Genomic DNA, 24,152 nt, shown 5'->3' on the forward strand with positions numbered 1-24,152 from the left:
AGGTCTGGAGACTGACTCCAGCCACACTAGTCACTAGGACTGAAGAACACTGGACAACTATAGTTCATCAAACAACCTCTGAACACTCTTAAGTGATTAATATATTTATTAAAGTCTCACATTTACATAAGTTCACAACTATTCAGAGCAAAATAGGGTTGCTGCCACACAGATGGCATCAGTTCTGATGGAGGGAACATCACACAATTGCCCAACTCTAAATCAAGACCTTATGCTGTGTTCATAACCAAGTGGGAAGGTGTTATTTACCACATACAAAACCTACTTGAACGCCCCTCCAACTGGTAATTACTAGTAGGAAACTCATATATCATTCCTGAGCGCCAACTTCTCCCACATGTTGACCTCTGATGTCACCCACTAAGGAAATTACCTCGATAACAGCATTTTAGGCAGTTACATGCAGTAAAACATTATTTATAAAAAGCTATCTATTAATGTTTTTGAACACATATGTTTACAAGCATGATAGCTGTACTTTTATTTTATGATTGACGCAGCTTGCCATTAGCCAATCAGCGTTTCTCAATGAGTTCAAAGCATGTGAATGCATCCAACTGATATTTACGACTTCACAGCTGGTAATTACCACCTTCCCACTCGGTTATGAACGCAACATAAGCTCCAAGATAAAGTCCCTGTGTAGATTTGAAAGGTTTGGATGGGTGTAACCAACATCACAGAAACCCATAAGAGAAAGACTAAACTGTTACCATATTGCTAACACCTATCAAATCTTCTGAGATCTACACAGGTGCCTAGGGGTTAGGGTCTAAGGGTCAAAGTGGAATTGAGCAAATTATCTAGATTCTAGGCCCTTACTGTCTGAGATTTCAAAATGTTATATCTGTATATAAAGTGTACAAAAAAGCCCAGCTTCTTTTAAAGAAACTGCATTGAATGAACAGTTTCTCAGTGTATAGTGTTGAGCAAATCAGACAATGCATTTGTAAAGACTGGTATGTTTTCATTTAAAAACACCAGTGATGTCATGGCTTCATTAAATGTGTAGGAAGTTCTAAACGGTTCCATAAAGAAACGTCAAAAACAACCACAATGGGAAAATGTGTTGAAAATGTGACATTATCAAAGCTGATTGGGATCAATTTAAGTCACCCCCCCCTATCTCGACCCCAGATATCTTACACGTTTCATCTAATACATGGCATACTAACTGTACATACAGTATACTAGTAATTCCAGTGTTGGATATTTGAAATCCACCACAGAGCAGCCAAACTGATCTTTTTTGAAAAGGTTAACAATTTAACTATAAATACTTGTTCTGTAAAGAACGCTGGTTTCTATGACCTGGCTGACCTCGTCAGAGAGTTGTGAAGAAACAAAATGGCTTCCTAAATTACATCAGAAAGACATGGTGGTTAAAACAAGTATCCTATATTTACCTTAATCCTTGACTGTCAAAAATAAAATGGTGTCAAAACGAAATAAGAGAAAATAGATTTTGGACTTGATACAATCCATTTCCATTAAGGTTTCCCAAACAAGTACTTATCACAAAGAGAAACTAGCTACTTTATGAGAAAAAGTAAAATTATCTTTACATTTAAACAGGATAACGTTCTTTCTCCTTTTCTCTCTCTCTGGGAAAGATGGGTAGAGAATACTTGGTTAATGTTAATTCTTAAACCTTTGCAACAATTTGGGAACAAACTTTTTCTGATGTATGAAATTGCATAACCTACATCATCATGACCAACACTGATGTAATTCAGATGACATAATTACATTTGAAGTTACAATAATGGTATTTGTAAAATGCCATAGCTTATTAAATCGAAATGGCAATTTCTGAAGTTCCATTTTGGACTGTTAGTTAGTTGTTGGCTGCATCCGCCTGCCTTGGCCAGCTCTCCTCCTCTAACCCAGAGTCATACTCCTCCTCAGACTCTTTAGCAGGTGCTCTGGGAGACACACAAAAAAATATTAATATTAATATTCTGCTGCAAATAAATGAAAAGTCATGGTAAAAAAACTGTATTTTCAATTAAATTGCTGTGAAACCACACCATATAAGATTTGCATGGGTCCTCAGATCCTGAAAAGGTTCTACAGCTGCACCACCGAGAGCATCCTGACTGGTTGCATCACTGCCTGGTATGGCAACTGCTCGGCCTCTGACCGTAAGGCACTACAAAGGCTAGTGCGTACGGCCCAGTACATCACCGGGGCCAAACATCCTGCCATCCAGGACCTCTATACCAGGCGGTGTCAGAGGAAGGCCCTAAAAATTGTCAAAGACTCCAGCCACACTAGTCATAGACTGTTCTCTCTGCTGCCGCACGGCAAGTGGTACCTGAGCGCCATGTCTAGGTCCAAGAGGCTTCTAAACAGCCTCTACCTCAAAGCCATAAGAGTCCTGAACATCTAATCAAATGGCTACCCAGACTATTTGCATTGCCACCCCCCTTTTACACCGCTGCTACTCTCTGTTATTATCTATGCATAGTCACTTTAATAACTCTACCTACATGTACATATTACCTCAATTACATCGACTAACAGGTGCCCCTGCACATTGACTCTGTACCGGTACCCCCTGTATATACAGATGCAAGAAAAAGTATGTGAGCCCTTTGGAATTACCTGGATTTCTGCATAAATTAGTCATAAAATTCGATCTGATCTTCATCTTAGTCACAACAATAGACAAACCAATAACACACAAGTTATTGTATTTTCTTGTCTATATTGAATACATCATTTAAACATTCACAGTGTAGGTTGGAAAAAGTATGTGAACCCCTGGGCTAATGACTTTTTGAAAAGCTAATTGGAGTCAGGAGTCGGCTAACCTGGAGTCCAATCAATGAGACGAGATTGGACATGTTGGTTAGATCTGCCTTGCCCTATAAAAAAAAAACTCACAAAATTTGAGTTTGCTATTCACAAGGAGCATTGCCTGATGTGAACCATGCCTCGAACAAAAGATCTCAGAAGACATAAGATTAAGAATTGTTGACTTGCATAAAGCTGGAAAGGGTTACAAAAGTATCTCTAAAAGCCTTGATGTTCATCAGTCCACGATAAGACAAAATGTCTATAAATGTCTATAAATGGAGAAAGTTCAGCACTGTTGCTACTCTCCCTAAGAGTGGCCGTCCTGCAAAGATGACTGCAAGAGAACAGCGCAGAATACTCAATGAGGTTTAGAAGAATCCTAGTGTCAGCTAAAGACTTACAGAAATCTCTGGAACATGCTAACATCTCTGACGAGTCTACGATACGTAAAACACTAACACACTTGAATATATATGTGGACATCTATAAGTACCTAGGTGTCTGGCTAGACTGCAAACTCTCCTTCCAGACTCATATCAAACATCTCCAATCGAAAATCAAATCAAGAGTCGGCTTTCTATTCCGCAACAAAGCCTCCTTCACTCACGCCGCCAAGCTTACCCTAGTAAAACTGACTATCCTTCCGATCCTCGACTTCGGCGATGTCATCTACAAAATGGCTTCCAACACTCTACTCAGCAAACTGGATGCAGTCTATCACAGTGCCATCCGTTTTGTCACTAAAGCACCTTATACCACCCACCACTGCGACCTGTATGCTCTGGTCGGCTGGCCCTCGTTACATATTCGTCGCTAGACCCACTGGCTCCAGGTCATCTACAAGTCCATGCTAGGTAAAGCTCCGCCTTATCTCAGTTCACTGGTCACGATGGCAACACCCATCCGTAGCACGCGCTCCAGCAGGTGTATCTCACTGATCATCCCTAAAGCCAACACCTCATTTGGCCGCCTTTCGTTCCAGTACTCTGCTGCCTGTGACTGGAACGAATTCCAAAAATCGCTGAAGTTGGAGACTTTTATCTCCCTCACCAACTTCAAACATCAGCTATCTGAGCAGCTAACCGATCGCTGCTGCTGTACATAGTCTATTGGTAAATAGCCCACCCATTTTCACCTACCTCATCCCCATACTGTTTTTATTTATTTACTTGCTCTTTTGCACACCAATATCTCTACCTGTACATGACCATCTGATCATTTATCACTCCAGTGTTAATCTGCAAAATTGTAATTATTCGCCTACCTCCTCATGCCTTTTGCACACATTGTATATAGACTCCCCCCTTTGTTTTCTACTGTGTTATTGACTTGTTAATTGTTTATTCCATGTGTAACTCTGTGTTGTCTGCTCACACTGCTATGCTTTATCTTGGCCAGGTCGCAGTTGCAAATGAGAACTTGTTCTCAACTGGCCTACCTGGTTAAATAAAGGTGAAATTAAAAAATAAATTAAAAAATTAAAACAAGAATGGTGTTCATGGGAGGACACCATGGAAGAAGCCACTGCTGTCTAAAAAAACATTGCTGCACGTCTGAAGTTTGTAAAAGAGCATCTGGATGTTCCACAGCGCTTCTGGCAAAATATTCAGTGGACAGATTAAACAAAATTTGAGTTGTTTGGAAGGAAAACACAATACCGTGTGGAGAAAAAAAGGCACAGCACACCAACATCAAAATCTCATCCCAACTGTAAAGTATGGTGGAGGGAGCATCATGGTTTGGGGCTGCTTTGCTGCCTCAGGGCCTGAACAGATTGCTATCATTGACGGAAAAATAAATTCCCAAGTTTATCAAGACATTTTGCAGGAGAAAGTAAGGCTATCTGTCCGCCAATTGAAGCTCAACAGAAGTTGGGTGATTTAACAGGACACTGACACAAAACACAGAAGTAAATCAAAAACAGAATGGCTTCAACAGAAGAAAATATGCCTTCTGGAGTGGCCCAGTCAGAGTCCTGACATCAACCCAATTTAAAATGCTGTGTGATGACCTCAAGAGCGGTTCACACCAGACATCAAGAATATTGCTGAACTGAAACAGTTTTGTAAAGATGAATGGTCCAAAGTTCCTCCAGATCATTGTGCAGGTCTGATCAACAAATACAGAAAATGTTTGGTTGAGTTTATTACTGCCAAAAGGAGGGTCAACCAGTTATTAAATCCAAGGGTTCACATACTTTTTCCACCCTGCACTGTGCTGTGAATGTTTACACGGTGTGTTCACTAAAGATATGAAAATGTATAATTGTGTATAAAATGCGTTCAGCGTTACAAATAAAACAGACTTCTATTTTAGCGCTTGGTAATGCAGACGCTCGTTGGCGCCCGCAAGCTGTGTGGATGCAATAATTGAATAACATGTATGTTTAAATTTATTTTGCAACACTCACGCACGTGACGTGAGCAGAGTGGTCAGCATGTTACTTATACACTTTAACACTGTATTGTCCCCAACCGAGTTGAGTCTCTGGTAATTATGAATACTTACTTTACATACACAGGCATTGATTTCCCTTGGACCACGTCTTTGTTCAGCTCAACAGCCATGATGTCTGAGTGTGGCACTTCAAACATGGGTTCAAGAAGCAATTTTTCCTTAAAAAGACAAGAGAAGGAATATTACTCCCCACCATCAAAGGTTTAAGATGTACATTTCAAAATGCATGTAAAACAATTACATTTCATATTCTTAAATATACATTTAAAAATGTAAATCACAATTTATACATTACTGTACATTTCAAAATATATATTGGAGGTGCTTACCATAATGGACCTTAGCCCACGAGCACCGGTCTTCCTTTCCAAAGCCAACCTGGCGATGGCTCTCAAGGCATCTGGAGTTACATTCAGTTCACACTGGAATGAGATTAAGGTAATACAAGTGTTAATGAAATCATCACAATTTATTTAGAGGGCACACACAAAGACATCAGAACCTACAGATGTATGTACACAGACACTAGTGTCTGCACATCCAAACACAGATAAATACAGGAAAGTACGCACACCCTTCCCCCCCACACCACCTCCCCTCCTGAAACACCTTGTCCATGCTGAACAGGGTGTGGTACTGGGGGATGACGGCGTTACTACTACTACTACTATCACAGCTACTTATATTACTACTACTACTGCTGCTACTACTACTACTTATATTACTACTACTACTACTACTACTACTACTATTACTGCTGCTACTACTACTACTTATATTACTACTACTTATATTACTACTACTATCACTACTAATGCTACTATTACAACTGCTGCTACAATGACTACTACTATTCCTGCTACTACTATTCCTGCTACTACAACTGCTGGTACGACTACTACTGCTAGTACTACTATTCCCGCTACTACAACTGCTACTAATACTACTGATCCTACTACTACTAATACCACTGATCCTACTACTACAACTGCTGCTACTACCATCACTGCTACTACTGCTACTTATATCACAACTACCACTACTACTGCTGCTATTGCAACTGCTGCTACTACTACAACTGCTGCTACTACTACAACTACTGCTACTACTGATAATGCTGCCGCTACTACTACTACTGATAATGCTGCTGCTACTACTATTACTACTGATACTGCAGCTACTACAACTGCTGGTACTACTACTTATATTAATACTACTGCTGCTGCTACGACTACTATCACTACTGCTACTACTGATCCTACTACTATTGATGCTAATACTACATCTGCTGCTACTACTATCACAGCTACTACTATTGCTGCTACTATTACTACTACAACTGCTGCTATAGTACTACTGATGCTACTAATACTACTGACACTATTACTACTACTGCTGCTACTCCTACTAATATTACTACTACTACCACCACTTCTACTACTACCACCACTACTACTTATATTACTACTACTACAACTCAGTCCTTCCAGGATTTGGCAGAGATTTGTTGTGATATTTGCAGGCATATGTTTGCGTCTGGATCGACTGAATCACATTATGCTGGAAATGTGGGGTGATCGGCAGTTTTATGCAATAATATTGCAATGACTGTTTTATGTACAGAATGGCAAAATCCTGAAGGGACCGATTATTACTACTATGACTATTACTACCACCACTAACCCCACTATTACTTCTACCACCACCACCAGTAACACTAATACTTCTACTACTACTACTACCACCACCACCAGTAACACTAATACTACTACTACTACTACCACCACCACCAGTAACACTAATACTTCTACTACTACTACCACCACCACTAATAATAACAATAATGAGTCTCCACCTTGTCCATGCTGAACAGGGCCTGGTACTGTGGTATAACAGCATTGCGTGGCTCCGTCAGGATCCTAACCAGGGTCTCCTCATCCAGGCTGTGCAGGGGAACCACCACAGGCAGGCGCCCCACAAACTCGGGAATCATCCCAAACTCGATGAGGTCCCGGGCCTCCACGTGCTTCAGGAGTCGGTCCTTCTCCTTGATCTCCAGCACGGCGTCCATCTCCGCTCCGCTGCTGTTGGCCAGGTCTGCGGCCGCAGCCGCCCGACGCCCCTGCCCACATTGGACGGCGTTCCGAAGCCCAGATACTGCAGAGAGGAGGAGGGATTCAGTTAAAGAGGGACAGTTCTGCTACTATAGGCTGATGTTGGCTGATTTTGTACTTATGTTGCATTGTCTATTTTGTTATTTTTTAAACTTTTCTCCATAATAACAAAAAATATACTGCATTCGGGAAGTATTCAGACCCCTTGACATTTCCACATTTTGCTACGTTACAGCCTGATTCTAAAATGTATTAAATAAAAAATCCTCAGCAATCTTAACACAATATCCCATAATGAGAAAGTGAAAACAGGTTGTTAGAAATTTTAGCAAATGTATTAAAAATAAAAACAGAAATACCTTATTTACATAAGTATTCAGACCCTTTGCTATGAAACTCGAAGTTGAGCTCAGGTACATCCTGTTTCCATTGATCATTGTTGAGATGTATCTACAAGTTGATTGAGTCCCCCTGTGGTCAATTTAATTGATTGGACATGATTTGGAAAGGCACACACCTGTCTATATAAGGTCCCACAGATGGCAGTGCATGTCACAGCAAAAACCAAGCCATGAGGTCAAAGGAATTGTCCATAAAGCTCAGAGACAGGATTGTGTCGAGGCACAGATCTGAGGAAGGGTACAAAAACATTTCTTCAGCTTTGAAGGTCCCCAAGAACACAGTGGCCTCTATCCTTCTTAAATGGAAGATGTTTGGAACCACCAAGGCTCTTCCTAGAGCTGGCCACCTGGCCAAACTGAACCATCAGAGAAGGGCCTTTGTCAGGGAGGTGACCAAGAACCTGATAGTCACTCTGACAGAGCTCTAGAGTTTCTCTGTGGAGATGGGAGAAACTTCCAGAAGGACAACCATCTCTGCAGCACTCCACCAATCAGGCCTTTATGGTAGAGTGGCCAGACCGAAGCCACTCCTCAGTAAAAGGCACATGACAGTTTGCTTGGAGTTTGTCAAAAGACACCTAAAGACTCTCAGACCATGAGAAACAAGATTCTGTGCTCTGATGAAACCAAGATTGAACTCTTTGGCCTGAATTCCAAGTGTCACGTCTGGAGGAAACCTGGCACCATCCCTAAGGTGAAGCATGGTGTTGGCAGCATCATGCTGTGTGGATGTTTTTCAGGGACTGGGAGACAAGTTAGGATCGAGGCAAAGGTGAACAGAGCAAAGTACAGAGAGGTCCTTGATTAAAACCTGCTCCACAGCGCTCAGGATCTCAGACTGGGGCGAAGGTTCACCTTCCAACAGGACAACGACCCTAAGCACACAGCCAAGGCAACCCAGGAGTGGCTTCTGGGCATATCTCTGAATGTTCCTGAGTGGAACCCGATCAAACATCTCTGGAGAAACCTGAAAATAGCTGTGTAGCAATGCTCCCCATCTAATCTGACAGAGGTTGAGAGGATCTGCAGAGAAGAATGGGAGAAACTCCCCAAATACAGGTGTACCAAGCTTGTAACGTCATACCCAAGAAGTCTCAATGCTGAAATCGCTGCCAAAGGTGCTTCAACAAAGTACTGAGTAAAGGGTCTGAATAGGTATGTAAATGTCATTTCAGTTTTTTATTTGTAAAAAATTTGCAAATATTACTAAAAAACTATTTGTCATCATTGTGTGTAGATTTATAAGGGGAAAAACAATTTAATCAATATTAGTATAAGGCTGTAACGAAACAAAATGTGGAAAAAGTCAAGGGGTCTGAATACTTTCCGAAGGCACTGTATATACATACACACAGGTGAATCTGCTATGAATACCCAAATCTTCTTGACCGCCCCTTGAACCTTACTAATCCCACCCACATTTGCAGTCTTTTCTGACCCAAGGCCGGATACTAACTTGAGATAGGCCTATGCACAAATAACTTGGATTTTCACGCAAATCGTGAAAGTACATTTTTACACACACCAATTTCAAGTTAGGATTGATTCACAGTAGCTGGACTGTATCAGGTTGAGAGCGTTGTAAACACAACTAAAGTTCTCCTCATTTACCTTGTAATGTCATGACGATACAGTGCCTTCAGAAAGTATTCACATCCCTTTACTTTTTACACATTTCATTGTGTTACTGTCTGAATTTAAATTGATTAAATATACTATTTGGGGTCACTGGCCTAAACACAATACCCCATAATGTCAAAGAGGAAATATGTTTTTAGAAATGTTTACAAATTAATAAAAAATGTAAAGCTGAAATGTCTTGAGTCTAAGTATTCAACCACTTTGTTATAACAAGCCTTAAGTTCAGGAGTAAAGATTTGCTTAAGAAGTCACATAATAATTTTCATGGACTCACTGTGTGCAATAATAGTGTTTTGAACGACTACCTCATCTCTGTGACCCACACATACAATTAACTGTAAGGTCCCAAGAAGTGAATTTTAAACAGATTCAACCACAAAGACCAGGTTTACAAATGCCTTGCAAAGAAGGGCACCTATTGTCACGTTCGTCATAACGAGAAGACCAAGGCGCAGCGTGATAAGAATACATACATACTTATTTGAATGAAGAATAAACACTGACCATACTAAACAAACATGAAGCTATGCGACACGGGTACTGACATGCAACTACACGTAGACAATAACCCACAAAATACCCAAGGAATATGGCTACCTAAATATGGTCCCCAATCAGAGACAACGATAAACAGCTGCCTCTGATTGAGAACCAATCTAAGCAACCATAGACATATAAACACCTAGATATACAACAACCCCTAGACATACAAAAAACCCTAGACAATACAAAAACTACACAAGCCACCCTCGTCTCACCCTGACCTAACCAAAATAATAAAGAAAACAAAGATAACTAAGGTCAGGGCGTGACACCTATTGATAGATGGGTGAAAAAAAGCAGACATTGAATAGCTCTATGAGCATGGTGAAGTTATTAATTACACTTTGGATGTTGTATCAATACACCCAGTCCATACAAAGATACAGGCGTCCTTCCTAACTCAGTTGCCAGAGAGGAAGGAAACCTCCCAGGGATTTCACCATGAGGACAATGGTGACTTTAAAACAGTTACAGAGTTTAATGGCTGTGATAGGAGAAAACTGAGGATGGATCAACATTCATTATAGTGACTCCACAACACTAACCTAATTGCTTGTAATCATTAAGGACTGGGGAGTTTTTGGGATAAAAAATTTACGGAATGGAGCTAAGCACATGCAAAATCTTAGAGGAAAACCTGGTTCAGTCTGCTTTCCACCAGACACTCTGAGATAAATTCACCTTTCAGCAGGACAATAACCTAAAACACAAGGCTAAATCTGGAGTTGCTTACCAAGAAGACAGTGAATGTTCTTGAGTGGCCGAGTTATAGTTTTGACTTAAATGCACTTAAAAAATGAGAAAGCGAAGAACTGAAAATAGTTTCTAGCAATGATTAGCAACCAATTTGACAGAGCTTGAGGAATTTCTAAAATAATAATGGGCAAATGTTGCATAATCCAAGTGTGGAAGGCGACTTTTTCACTTTTTTCACTTTTCTTTCTTCATTATGGGGAATTGTGTGCAGATGGGTGAGAGAAAAATATATATATTTAATCCATTTTGAATTCAGGCTGTAACAACAAAATGTGGAATAAATCAAGGGGTATGCACTTGATCAAAGAGCTTCTGTGTCCAGGATACACTGATTCAGTGCAATATCACTTATGGTAACACCAAAACCCCTGCACTTACAAATGCAACCTTGCCACAAAACGAAGGGTCTGTCTGAAATATCAGCCTCCTTATCAAGTCTAGTATAGTACATTTGGCCAGAGCCACACAGGGACGGCAGCCTAGTTTCATTCTGTATTGACTGTTATTTGTGTACAGTTTGTTTATTGTATGAACCACTCCACAAGAAATTCCTTTACAGAAAAAGTAGTTATTAAAAATGTGAAATTCAATTTAAATAAAATTCAGAATTAAAATGTTGACATTGAAATGTTTACCTTTTCACACTTCCTCATGCTGATGATCCGGTCCAGGCCGTTGAAGGCACCGGAGGCCACAAACAGGATGTTGGTGGTGTCCACCTGGACCGTCTCACCTCTCAGCTTCCTGGAGTTCTTCTCTGGGACGTTGATGATAGTACCCTCCAGGAGTTTGAGTAGACCCTACCAAACGACCACCAAACAGAGGACATTATAAGACACACACAATGTACAATAACCCAGTGTTTCCTAAACCTCTTCTCAACCTCTTCCAAACCTATAAATGTTTTTGCACCAGGAGAAATTCTCTCATTACCTCTCCTCATAGTTGAACATCTTTGCCCTAGTCATTTCTGGGCGATCAAACATGCGTCTAGAGCAAATATTGCGAAGGGAGGCAACAGCCAAGATGGTGGAAGGGTAATGAGGGAATTTATCACATGGTGTTAACATGTTTTATTTATTTTTACTGTTGATTTAACTTGTCTGAGTTTCAAGGGCAACTAGCCACTGAAAGTTATAAGACACAGGAGCTTTCCAAATAGACAATTAAGGAAGTATCACCAAGTAAAGTTTGGATGGGAAACCTCTGTAACAGGTATGTATGATCCCATGTTGGAATCCTTATGGGAGATCAACAAATCAACAAGTGTGTTTTTTTACAGACAATGCGGTGAAAGGTCAAGGAAATCTGTTATGAAGCCAGAATCTACAGGTTTTATAACCCACAGTGTTCATGGTAGGACTGTACTGCCTGACAGTGACAGATCTACATATCTATAAATAATCAAACCACTATAATATCAATCTATACACAGTATACACTGACCTGCTGTACTCCCTCACCCCCCACGTCTCGTAACTGGTGGATTCCGGGCACACTGCCAATCTTATCCACCTCATCCAGGAACACGATGCCTGCGAGGGCCAATCAGTGAAGAGAACGAGAACCAATCACCGTTCAGAGTGAGTTAGCATACAGTATATCAACATTTTTACCACACAAGAATATTTTGCTTCACCTTGGTTCGTCACACATGCAATATATATGTTACACAGCAGTCATGAAAAATGTGGGCCTACACTGTCTCTCTTTTCTATCTTTAAAGGTGCAATAGGAAGAAATCACTGCACCATTTCCTGGTTACTAAAGTTCTAATGGTTCGCTTAATTTCAGTGTATGCGACAAAATACGTATTGAATAGTGTAGAGCATCATTGTACCATCTAAACCACTAAGAAATATATTCTCAATAACTAAAAATGTATTTTTTTCAGATGTTTGAAGATGGTATACAAAACTCTAAGTAAAATGAGCAAAAACGGGAAGCACAGAAAAATAGCACACATAGAATGGATCTACCGCTTCTCAGACATACTTTCAATGAGAATGACAGATCTACAACATTTCTATGTGCATTTGGTCGGGTCATCAAAACAGCTGCCTACTGTGCCTTTAATTCAGTTATTTACTTTCAAAAACATCCCCTCTTAGGGCATTTAGAGAAGTTGATCTGCTACAAGTACAGTAACTGATAAGCTAGTCGGACAGATGGCACGTTTCATAAACTTTTCTTTATCCAATGAAATCATTCACCATCAAAACTCTACCAACTCTTAGGACAAGGACTGAAGTTGATGTGCTTAAAGTACACGACCTGATAAGATAGTCATACTGATGTCACACGTCACACACAACCACAGACATTCACATACACAAGCAAGTAAAGTAACACATTATAGCATATACCTTGTTGTGCTTTCTCAACAGAGTTGTTGGCGTCTTGGAGGAGCTTGGCCACCACAGACTCAATGTCTTCGCCCACATAGCCTGCCTGGGTTAGCGTGGTGCAGTCACAGATGGCGAAGGGCACATCCAGGCACCTAGCCAGTGTCTGGGCTAAGAGGGTTTTACCTGCAATATGGATGTCAATCAATGTCAGGCAATAGGAAATACCAACACATCCATTTGACAACTTTTGTTTAAAGGAATACTACACTAAAAAGCTTTGTGTTAAAGAGATACTTCAGGATCTTGGCCCTTTATCTACTTCCCCAGAGAGATGAACTCATGGATACCATTTTTATGTCTCTGCGTGCAGTTTGAAGGAAGTTGCTAACTAGCGCAATCACAACAAACTGTGCAGGTCAGCAGTCAGCTATTCTAGAGCCCTTTCAGTACAGAGCAGAAACTGTCATGATGATGACTTTAAGTGTACTATTGCTTTAACGCAATTTGTGTTTCCTGTAATATAGATATCAAAGCCAAGAATCCGATTACAACTTATTTTGCATGTGTTTTGTTAGACCCCTCTTGGGAACTCGTAAAAGACTACGTACGACTACGCAACAGATGGCATTCATGGTTGTAAAAGTAGATGTTAGCGTATAGCAATTGACTTTAGAGTCATGTCAGAAATCGTGACAGTAATGCCATCTGTAATGCCATAACTGTGTCACCTTATGCAGAGCAGTGCAGGGTGAAATCAGGCCCTTGGCGCAACTCTTACCGTCCGTGTCATAACTGTGTAAAGTCAGTTTCCATCCACCCTTATGAGCATTTATGACAACTGCTACTGTATGTCATTACTACCCTACGCAGGCCTTATGACAGTGTAGGGCCAATTAAAGAGCTGACCCAATGACAAACTGTTTAATCACAGAGGGACACAGGAGACTCTGCTCAAAGTAGTACACTATAGTAGAAAAAGACTTCCCTTATAGATCGGCACGTGCTCCAATTCTTCCAAAGCTCACCTGATCCGGTGGGTCCCAGCAGCACGATGTTGCTCTTCTCCAGTTTGATGTTGGCGTGGTGAGAGTCGAGCACCTCGCCCCCTCTTCTCCTGGGCAGGCTGCTGGCTCTGCTGCTGCACTGACGCACCCAGCGCATTGCCATGGGGATTGATCCCAGCGATCTGCAGCAACTCTGAAAGAACAGACAGAGAGGAGGTAAAGAAAGGGAGGGAATGGAGAGGCAAGAGGGGAGAGAGAGAGGTCAGCTAGGAATGTAGTGCGCTATATAGGGAATAAGGGTGTTGTGTAGAGATACTGTGAGAGTGAATAAATATTGGACTAAGGCAGTGTATTGTTACTGTGTGGAGAGATATATATACCCTGTGCATGATTAACAACAAGGTTACTAGGCCACTATCTGTCTGTCTGTATTTCTGTTTGATTGTCTTTGTCTGTCTGTATTTGGCCACCTTATCCTCTCTGTTTGTCTGTCTGTCTGTCTGTCTGTCTGTCTGTCTGTCTGTCTGTCTGTCTGTCTGTCTAACTGACTGTCTGACTGTCTAACAAATGTCCTGTTCAAACAGGACTTTGGGCTAATGGGGCGACAGGGAGCCTAGTGGTTAGTGTGTTGGGCTAATAACCGAAAGGTTGCAAGGTCAAATCCCTGAGCTGACAAGGAAAAAATCTGTCGTTCTGGCCCTGAACAAGGCAGTTAACCCCACTGTTCCTAGGCCGTCATTGAAAATAAGAATTTGTTCTTAACCTACTTGCCTAGTTAAATAAAGGTTAAAAAAACTGGGAAAACCTTAAAGTAACTGTCCAGTGAAAAGCTCCCTTTTAAAAGTTCATATTGTTAACTCATACCCAGATAATGTTGTTGACTCATCATATACTCGTATTAGCGGCCAAAGCATAAATTGGAGAAAAAACACTTAAAAACACCTCAAACTTTTATCTCAAACAAACCATTTTAAAAATGCTGCTATTTCCTTATAGAGGAGGATTTCATCAAGCTGACCAATCAGCTGTCTACCCACATGAACATTTCTTATGACCGGTATACGCCATTCTGTTGTTTAGGTACGCCCACACCCCTCTTAACATACTTAATTACCATTTTTGGGAAGGAAAACTATTTCACTTATATTGTAATTAATTATTGGTCATATTTGATAGAAATCTGGAAACCCTGGGTCTTTACTTTAAATCCATGGATGAGGAAGGACTGCAAGAAGCCATTGTACACATGCCAAACCATTGCAGAGGAGCCTGCAAGAGAACACTTCATCCTACCATTCATTCAGCTGTGATTCTGTTTTACATTACAAATGGGTAAGGCATTTTGTTAACCTGAGTGAATGGCATGCTATTACATTTCAAGGTGCACAGTAGAAAAAAACTGCCACTGCACTTATTATGCATCTCGATAGTATAAAGTCGCTTCCTCTAATCGCCTCTTCTTCTTCTGCACTGATTTGAAGACATAGGATAGCTACTCAATAGTTCCTTTCACCTGTCAAGTTCATTCACATAGGTGCAGATGGAGGAAATAAGTTGCGAGGAAGGGAGAAGGCCATTTTAGACAGATGAAATACAGAGTCAAACTGGAGATAGACAGCTCAGGGACAGTACCAACCTCGTGGAGTAAGGGAGGCCTGCTTCTCCACCTCCGCCTGTGGCTTGGTGCCTGCTCCCGGAAGGTTATTGTAGATGCGCTTGTAGTGGTTGTAAACAGCCACCGCCAGCACTTTCTTTGCATAGGACTGTCCAACAACGTACTTATCCAGGTAGGCATAGATCTGAAAGACAATTTGGTAACAATTTACATAAAGCATAATGCATGATGCAGTTATAATGCATTACAAGACTTATCATAAGCATCAATGACTCTCCTTACAATGTCACATTATAATAATCTTATAATGATCCTAAAAGAACAGCCATTTTGAGTCAGTTGAAAATGACCCACATACAGTGAAAAAAACATATTATAAGCCTTATAATAAGACATTCATTATAAAGGCTCATTCAAGCCAATAACAAGATATAAAGCATTATATCTACAGGCTTTAAAGGGCCTATCGTTGATTTGTACATACATTTTTGGATTTTGAATTTGAGAGTGTCTACATTTCTCCAGCCCCATTCCCCAACCATAGCTGTTTACACAAAAAAGTGTCAGGATGGCCGCATTGTTGTTGTTTGAATCCCAGATTGCCCCAGTAAGTAAAGTGTTATGTAAAATGTTACCAATAGGTTCTGCAGACAGTTTATAGACACATGTCCCTCTTTGGTGCTTTTGTCTTACAATCTCTACTTGTTGTTCTTTCAGTGGTATGGCGGATGTTACAAAGCCCGGTAAGCTATAACTTAACACGGATGACTGAACCACCCGTTGTCTGGCATACACAACAAGTGGATGTGTTGGGACATTGCAAGAGGACAGACAGTAGCTGGAAGGGTTGAACGCAGTTTGAATGAGATGTATCAGCCTAATTTCACATTATTGTGATTATTTTGGTAACACTACTTAAAGCCTGCAAGTATAATGCAGTTATAATGCATCAAGACCTGTCATAAATTTATATGATCCCCTTATAATGTCTAATAATCATCCTGATTACCATATACTTTTTTAAAGTCTGTATGTTTATTGGATAGAGAGATACAGGTGAAAGATAGAGGAGTGTCCTGAAATAGCAGTGGGCCAGATTAGAACCCATGCTGCAGCGGTATGTGTGCACCTGAGGCAGCGGATTAGAACCCATGCTGCAGCGGTATGTGTGCACCTGAGGCAGGGGATTAGAACCCATGCTGCAGCGGTATGTGTGCACCTGAGGCTGCGGATTAGAACCCATGCTGCAGCGGTATGTGTGCACCTGAGGCAGCACCTGAGGATTAGAACCCATGCTGCAGCGGTATGTGTGCACCTGAGGCTGAGGGATTAGAACCCATGCTGCAGCGGTATGTGTGCACCTGAGGCAGCGGATTAGAACCCATGCTGCAGCTGCACAGCAGGATTAGAACCCATGTATGTGTGCACCTGAGGCAGTGGATTAGAACCCCTGCAGCGGTATGTGTGCACCTGAGGCAGCGGATTAGAACCCATGCTGCAGCGGTATGTGTGCACCTGAGGCAGCGGATTAGAACCCATGCTGCAGCGGTATGTGTGCACCTGAGGCAGCGGATTAGAACCCATGCTGCAGCGGTGCACCTGAGGCAGTGTGAACCCATGCTGCTGGTATGTGTGCACCTGAGGCAGTGGATTAGAACCCATGCTGCAGCGGTTATGTGTGCACCTGAGGCAGTGGATTAGAACCCATGCTGCAGCGGTATGTGTGCACCTGAGGCAGTGGGAACCCATGCTTAGAACCCATGCTGCAGCGGTATGTGTGCACCTGAGGCAGCGGATTAGAACCCATGCTGCAGCGGTATGTGTGCACCTGAGGCAGCGGATTAGAACCCATGCTGCAGCGGTATGTGTGCACCTGAGGCAGCGGATTAGAACCCATGCTGCAGCGGTATGTGTGCACCTGAGGCTGCGGATTAGAACCCATGCTGCAGCGGTATGTGTGCACCTGAGGCAGCGGATTAGAACCCATGCTGCAGCGGTTATGTGTGCACCTGAGGCAGTGGATTAGAACCCATGCTGCAGCGGTATGTGTGCACCTGAGGCAGTGGATTAGAACCCATGCTGCAGTGTTATGTGTGCACCTGAGGCAGTGGATTAGAACCCATGCTGCAGCGGTATGTGTGCACCTGAGGCAGCGGATTAGAACCCATGCTGCAGCGGTATGTGTGCACCTGAGGCAGCGGATTAGAACCCATGCTGCAGCGGTATGTGTGCACCTGAGGCAGCGGATTAGAACCCATGCTGCAGCGTTATGTGTGCACACCTGAGGCAGTGGAACCCATTAGAACCCATGAACCCATGCTGCAGCGGTAGCACCTGAGGCAGCGGATTATGCTGTGTTGCACCTGAGGCAGTGGATTAGAACCCATGCTGCAGCGTTATGTGTGCACCTGAGGCAGTGGATTAGAACCCATGCTGCAGTATGTGTGCACCCATGAACCCATACTGCAGTGTTATGTGTTCACCTGAGGCAGTGGATTGAACCCATGCTGCAGCGTTATGTGTGCACCTGAGGAACCCAGTGGATTAGAACCCATGCTGCAGCGGTATGTGTGCACCTGAGGCAGCGGATTAGAACCCATGCTGCAGCGTTATGTGTGCACCTGAGGCAGCGGATTAGAACCCATGCTGCAGCGGTATGTGTGCACCTGAGGCAGCGGATTAGAACCCATGCTGCAGCGGTATGTGTGCACCTGAGGCAGTGGATTAGAACCCATGCTGCAGAACCCAGCGGATTAGAACCCATGCTGCAGCGGTATGTGTGCACCTGAGGCAGCGGATTAGAACCCATGCTGCAGCGATTAGAACCCATGTGTGCACCTGAGGCAGCGGATGTGTTTAGAACCCATGCTGCAGCGGTATGTGTGCACCTGAGGCTGCGGATTAGAACCCATGCTGCAGCGGTATGTGTGCACCTGAGGCAGTGGATTAGAACCCATGCTGCAGAACCCATGGTATGTGTGCACCTGAGGCAGCGGATTAGAACCCATGCTGCAGCGGTATGTGTGCACCTGAGGCAGCGGATTAGAACCCATGCTGCAGCGGTATGTGTGCACCTGAGGCAGCGGATTAGAACCCATGCTGCAGCGGTATGTGTGCACCTGAGGCAGCGGATTAGAACCCATGCTGCAGCGGTATGTGTGCACCTGAGGCAGCGGATTAGAACCCATGCTGCAGCGGTATGTGTGCACCTGAGGCAGTGGATTAGAACCCATGCTGCAGCGGTATGTGTGCACCTGAGGCAGCGGATTAGAACCCATGCTGCAGCGGTATGTGTGCACCTGAGGCAGTGGATTAGAACCCATGCTGCAGCGGTATGTGTGCACCTGAGGCGGATTAGAACCCATGCTGCAGTGTTAGCACCTGACAGTGGATGCTGCAGCGGTATGTGTGCACCTGTGCACCTGAGGCAGCGGATTAGAACCCATGCTGCAGCGGTATGTGCACCTGCACCCCTGAGGAACCCATGCTGCAGGGTATGTGTGCACCTAGAACCCATACTGCAGCGGTATGTGTGCACCTGAGGCAGGGGATTAGACCACCAGACCATCCTACTTTTCTTCTTGTCCCACTTGTTAATGTGTGCACTTTACTTAAAGCCTGCAGGTATAATGCATTGTAAGACTTGTCCACTATACCTTTTTAGGAGGAGGAGGAGGTTTCTGCTGGAAGGCCAGTTTGACGGCCTCATTGGCTGCTTCCTGCTCCTTATTGAGACTCTTGCTGGAGTCGGTCTCTGACAGCACCACAAAGAAGTGATGACATTTCTCACATTTCACAAAGCGGGTTGAAGCTAGGAAGAGGGAGGGGGGAAGGATGTTATGGCACCAACTAAGCCGGATCATGATATTGCTAGTGGGGGCATAAGCACACAAACTAGACCTGTGTTACACTTAGCTGCTCTGTGACTATGACCCATTTGTTACATAAGGACTTTATTTGTTAGTAACACGCAATATGTCTGACAGCTGTTGCCCAGTAGTCTGGCATTCCCTATAGATGTGTGAGCTGCACTGAGCCAGTAGATACTAGGTAAAGCAGATCAGTTGAAAGCTGGAGTAACACCATATTCTCTTAAATGCTGTCCCTTCCATATGATGTGCATGTCATTCAGACTGGTACTGGTACTTGTACATGTTATAAACCATATGTTCAATTCATTCAAATAAATTAAAAGAAATTAAGTGTCAGGGTCACTGCACAGTTTGCTAGCCTGGGTTCCAAATCTGTTTGTGCTGTCTTGCCTACTCGTATGGTCAATTGGCATATTTTTGGTATAATAACAACCATATAGGAGTTGGCCATACAGCACAAACAGATCTGGGACCAGGCTAACAGTTTGCTGTTTTTTTCAAAGCACTTTTCAAAGCACTCAATTTCTCATAATTGAGATTTGCTCCTGTGCCAAGCTTGACCGTACACAAATCCTATCCTCTCTTGTCAATTCCTCTAGAAGAAAAGTAAAACACTTACACACAAAGGTTTCTACATGTGTGCAGGCATCTCCACACTTAGGACAGCGTAGCTGGCTGCCTCCTTTTCCAGAGCCACCAGAAGCTCCTCTTTTCCCACTTCCTGCATCACCAACTGACTTCTGTCAAGAGTGGAAGAGCAGAGAATGTAGATTAGGTACTGTAGCTGTAGCTCCTGCTGGGACTAGATCATTCACCATGAAGGAAGTCATGAAGATATTATAACATTCAATGAACTTTACTTATAGCCAACAGGTATTTTTTACATTATTATTTTATTTGACCTATATTAACTAGGTAAGTCAGTTAAGAACAAATTCTAATCTTCAATGATAGCCTAGGAACAGTGGGATAACTTCCTTGTTCAGGGGAAGAATGACAGATGTTTTTACCTTGTCAGCTTGGGGATTCAATCTTGCAACCTTTCGGTTACTAGTCCAATGCTCTAACCACTAGGCTACCTGCCTAGGCTACTTGCCGCCCCAATGCATTATGATGTGATTGCAATTCATTGTAAGAATTGTCATCATAAGCATGTGTAACCTCCTTATAATGTCTTATTAATAGTAACAACATGTTAATAAGGCCTGATTTTGACATACCTTTCCTCCACTGGACTGGAGCCATCTTTGACATCTTTTGATGAAAAACATACAGATGATTCGGAGAAGGATCTCACAGGAACTCTTCTGGTTAATCGGACTTCAGGTGTTCCTGGTCTGCTAATAGAAAATAACTGGACTCTGGTGGAAGAGATACCTGTGAACGTACAAGCAGATTCAATCAACTGACATACTGTTAATGTACATTTTCTAAATCAGCAAAGCTGATATTCAAAACATGAAAATGTTGACAAAGTCTTTGGATAAATAACTAACTGTAATGCATGCTCCACCACTGTATGGTTCTTTCTTGCGTAACAACACTGTAAGTCAAGTTCACATCAGCTTAGCTAGCTTTTAGCTACAAGGCTAGCAGGTAGATGTTACAGGTTTCAACTTTGCAAAACAACCATGTTACCCCATTTCACATTAGTTTGCTTTTCTCAACACCTCATAATCATTATTTGTGCTGTATTTGAACATTATATGATTGTGCAACTTGCAAGCTGGCTGGCTAGAAGACTAACGTTAGCTAGCTAGCCAGAAAGTTAGCTAGCTAGCAAAATATGCTTACCTTTTTGAGAAGTTATGAACAATCTCGCCGCTGATCTGCATGTGCATGACATTCTTTTATTTAAGTCGACAGAAAAGATAGAAGTAGGAATGTGGGGAATATCACAGAGTAATAAAAAATAACTAGCCAAAGTATATGTTGACTGGCAGGCTAGCTAGCTAGCTTCGCTGGCTAACGAACCAGCAGTAGCGTTGGTAAATAGAGCACACTGTTTAGTATAGCCAGCATTAACGTATCCAGTCTGTGTGTCTGGTCCGAACCTGTAGAAAAGGAGTTGAAAATAAGATGTAATTATAATGCAGAACAATACCCATAATATGAATGTGTTATTATACCTGGAGACTACATCTAGTTAGAGAGCGGAGACTAGTGTGGCAGAACAAGTATCAAGTAACTTAACGTTCTAGCTAGCTTGCCAATAAAGTAGTCAAAACATTTACTTACGATTATGCTGGCTTGAAAGCCAAACAAATACAATCATGGATGAAATGTAAATCAAATGACACTGTCATGCTGTCAATACCACAGAGGGTGCGAGTTACACAACCCTCGTGTATTTTCTTATGTGACAGTGTTCTTGAGTGATGTAACCAAATGAATGGTGTTATGATGGGCCATTCAGAAGAGAGCAGAAAAAACGTATACCCTTTGTACAGTATATTGTAGATCTAGAACAACCAGAATAAGAGCAGTATTAAAATATGACTCTGGATTCGAATAATATGGACAACCAATATTTATACTTCAAGAGAGGGTGAACAGAATACACTTCCCGTACAGCTATTATTATTGGCTTGAGCTCAAGGGCGATTCCACGCCAGGACAAACAAAAAATATTTAGGGTATCTCAGATTTTTCTGCCAATTCTCACATAGAAACTTCACTGGGAGGAAGTACGTTTGACTTGCTTTTTACATTTGTATCACAATTTATTTAATAAAAAAATATGTATCTTGATGAAAGTGGCTATTTTAGGTCTCTTTTAGACCTACAGTATATGATCTGTGAATGGTACATGATACAGTCAGACAACATCTTAGTGTCATTATTGGTGTGCTCTAATCGTTAGCCCGCTAAGCGATTCTAGACCACATTTCACACAGAACAATACGTTTTTTGGTATTTATTTTTTTAACCTTTATTTAACTAGGCAAGTCAGGTAAGAACAAATTCTTATTTACAATGAAGGCCTACACAGGCCAAACCCGGACGACGCTGGGCCAGTTATGGGACTCCCAATCACGGCGGGTTGTGATACAACCCGAAACAGGGTGTATGTAATGACGCCTCTAGCACTGAGATGCAGTGCCTTTTTCAAGATGGCCGCCATTTATTTCAATGGGAGGAACTGCATCAAAGATGATCTATTATATTGACAAGACATTAGAGTGACTGCTCCAACAATGGAAATACATGTCCTCAACGAGGAAAGGCAGGCGCGATAAGGTGGGACCCTTCTAGCCATTGAGAGGGCACCAGGGCAGCTATGCTCTGAACAACTGGTACAACTAAGTCGTTTTTTCTTCCAAAATTGGCGGAATGCCACATGCATCCACTTATATCAGTACATTTGTAACAGTCTAAACATTACGAAACTTCTATTAGATCAAATAAGCTATGTTATTCGACACTCTCTCATAGACCTCCATACAAAAAAGGGCTTATCTCTGATTGGGAGTCCCATAGGGCTGCGCACAACTCGCCCAGGGTCGTCCGGGTTTGGCCGGTGTCTGCCGTCATTGTAAATAAGAATTTGTCCTTAACTGACTTGCCAAATTAAATAAAGGTTAAATAAAAAAATCTCCCAAGGACAGATTTTGGGTGTAGTAAATCCTCTTGCTTTGCCTCTTCCTCTCTGACTACATTGATTTTGCATAACTGAATAAATAATTAGTGTAATAGACCAATAATGACTTAACATGTGTGCTACAATAAGGACAACCCAAGTATGTCAGTTATATGTATATAATCAAAATCAAATCCAATTTTATTTGTCACATGCCCCGAATACAACCGGTTTAGACCGTACTGTGAAATGTTTACTTATAAGCCCTTAAACCAACAATGCAGTTTAAAGAAAAATAAGAGTTAAGAAAATGTATTCGTCACTTCCACAGTTTTCAGCAAAAAAGGTGCAGCAAAATGCTTATGTGCTAGCTCCCTCAACAATGCAGTACATTAATCATTAATAACACTGAAAAGAGTTGAGCCAAAAATAACAAGTAGTAGAAGTAATAGAAGAGGTAGCATCGGAATAATGGACTATATTTACAAGTATAAAGCTGGTAGTGGAATCAATAGTATATATTAGAATAGCAGGGTTGACAGTGTGTGTGTGTGTGTGTGTGTGTGTGTGTGTGTGTGTGTGTGTGTGTGTGTGTGTGTGTGTGTGTGTGTGTGTGTGTGTGTGTGTGTGTGTGCGTGCGTGCGTGCGTGCGTGTGTAGGTTTGTGTATAAGGGTTGTATGTATGTTAGTCAGTGCAAACAATTTCTAAGATACATATAGTCTCTCCGGTGTAAATAGTCTCTAAGCTGCAGGTCTGTGCAGGGAGACAGCTAAGTTTAGCTTTTCAGAAATCTGATGGTCTGGTAGTAGAAGCTGTCTCAGATCCTGTTGGTCCGAGACCCGATACTCTGATACCATTTCCCAGATGGTAACAGAGTGAACAGTCTGTGGCTCGGGTGACTGAAGTCCTTGACGATCTTTCGGGCCTCCCTCAGACACGCCTGGTGTAGATGTCATTGCTTACCGCCCCAATAGGTCCACAGACGACGCAATCGCAA

General features: G+C 42.2%; 1 protein-coding gene across 1 annotated transcript; it reads right to left on the reverse strand.

The window, feature by feature from the left end:
- Positions 1 to 88: 88 nt before the first annotated feature.
- On the reverse strand, positions 89 to 22,105 carry clpxa (caseinolytic mitochondrial matrix peptidase chaperone subunit Xa). Its single transcript, XM_042318836.1, is given in 16 exon segments — positions 89 to 1,946; positions 5,332 to 5,438; positions 5,610 to 5,702; positions 7,136 to 7,410; positions 7,413 to 7,437; positions 11,371 to 11,535; positions 12,182 to 12,270; positions 13,102 to 13,266; positions 14,109 to 14,203; positions 14,205 to 14,280; positions 15,724 to 15,886; positions 19,359 to 19,513; positions 20,194 to 20,314; positions 20,806 to 20,951; positions 21,369 to 21,628; positions 21,813 to 22,105. Coding segments are annotated over 15 exon segments (1,815 nt in total). The 5' UTR covers positions 21,421 to 21,628; positions 21,813 to 22,105; the 3' UTR covers positions 89 to 1,858.
- Between the last annotated feature and the right edge of the window lie 2,047 nt (positions 22,106 to 24,152).

The sequence above is a fragment of the Oncorhynchus tshawytscha genome, unplaced genomic scaffold, assembly GCF_018296145.1.
Source record: "Oncorhynchus tshawytscha isolate Ot180627B unplaced genomic scaffold, Otsh_v2.0 Un_contig_8142_pilon_pilon, whole genome shotgun sequence".
NCBI classification, from domain to species: Eukaryota; Metazoa; Chordata; class Actinopteri; order Salmoniformes; family Salmonidae; genus Oncorhynchus; species Oncorhynchus tshawytscha.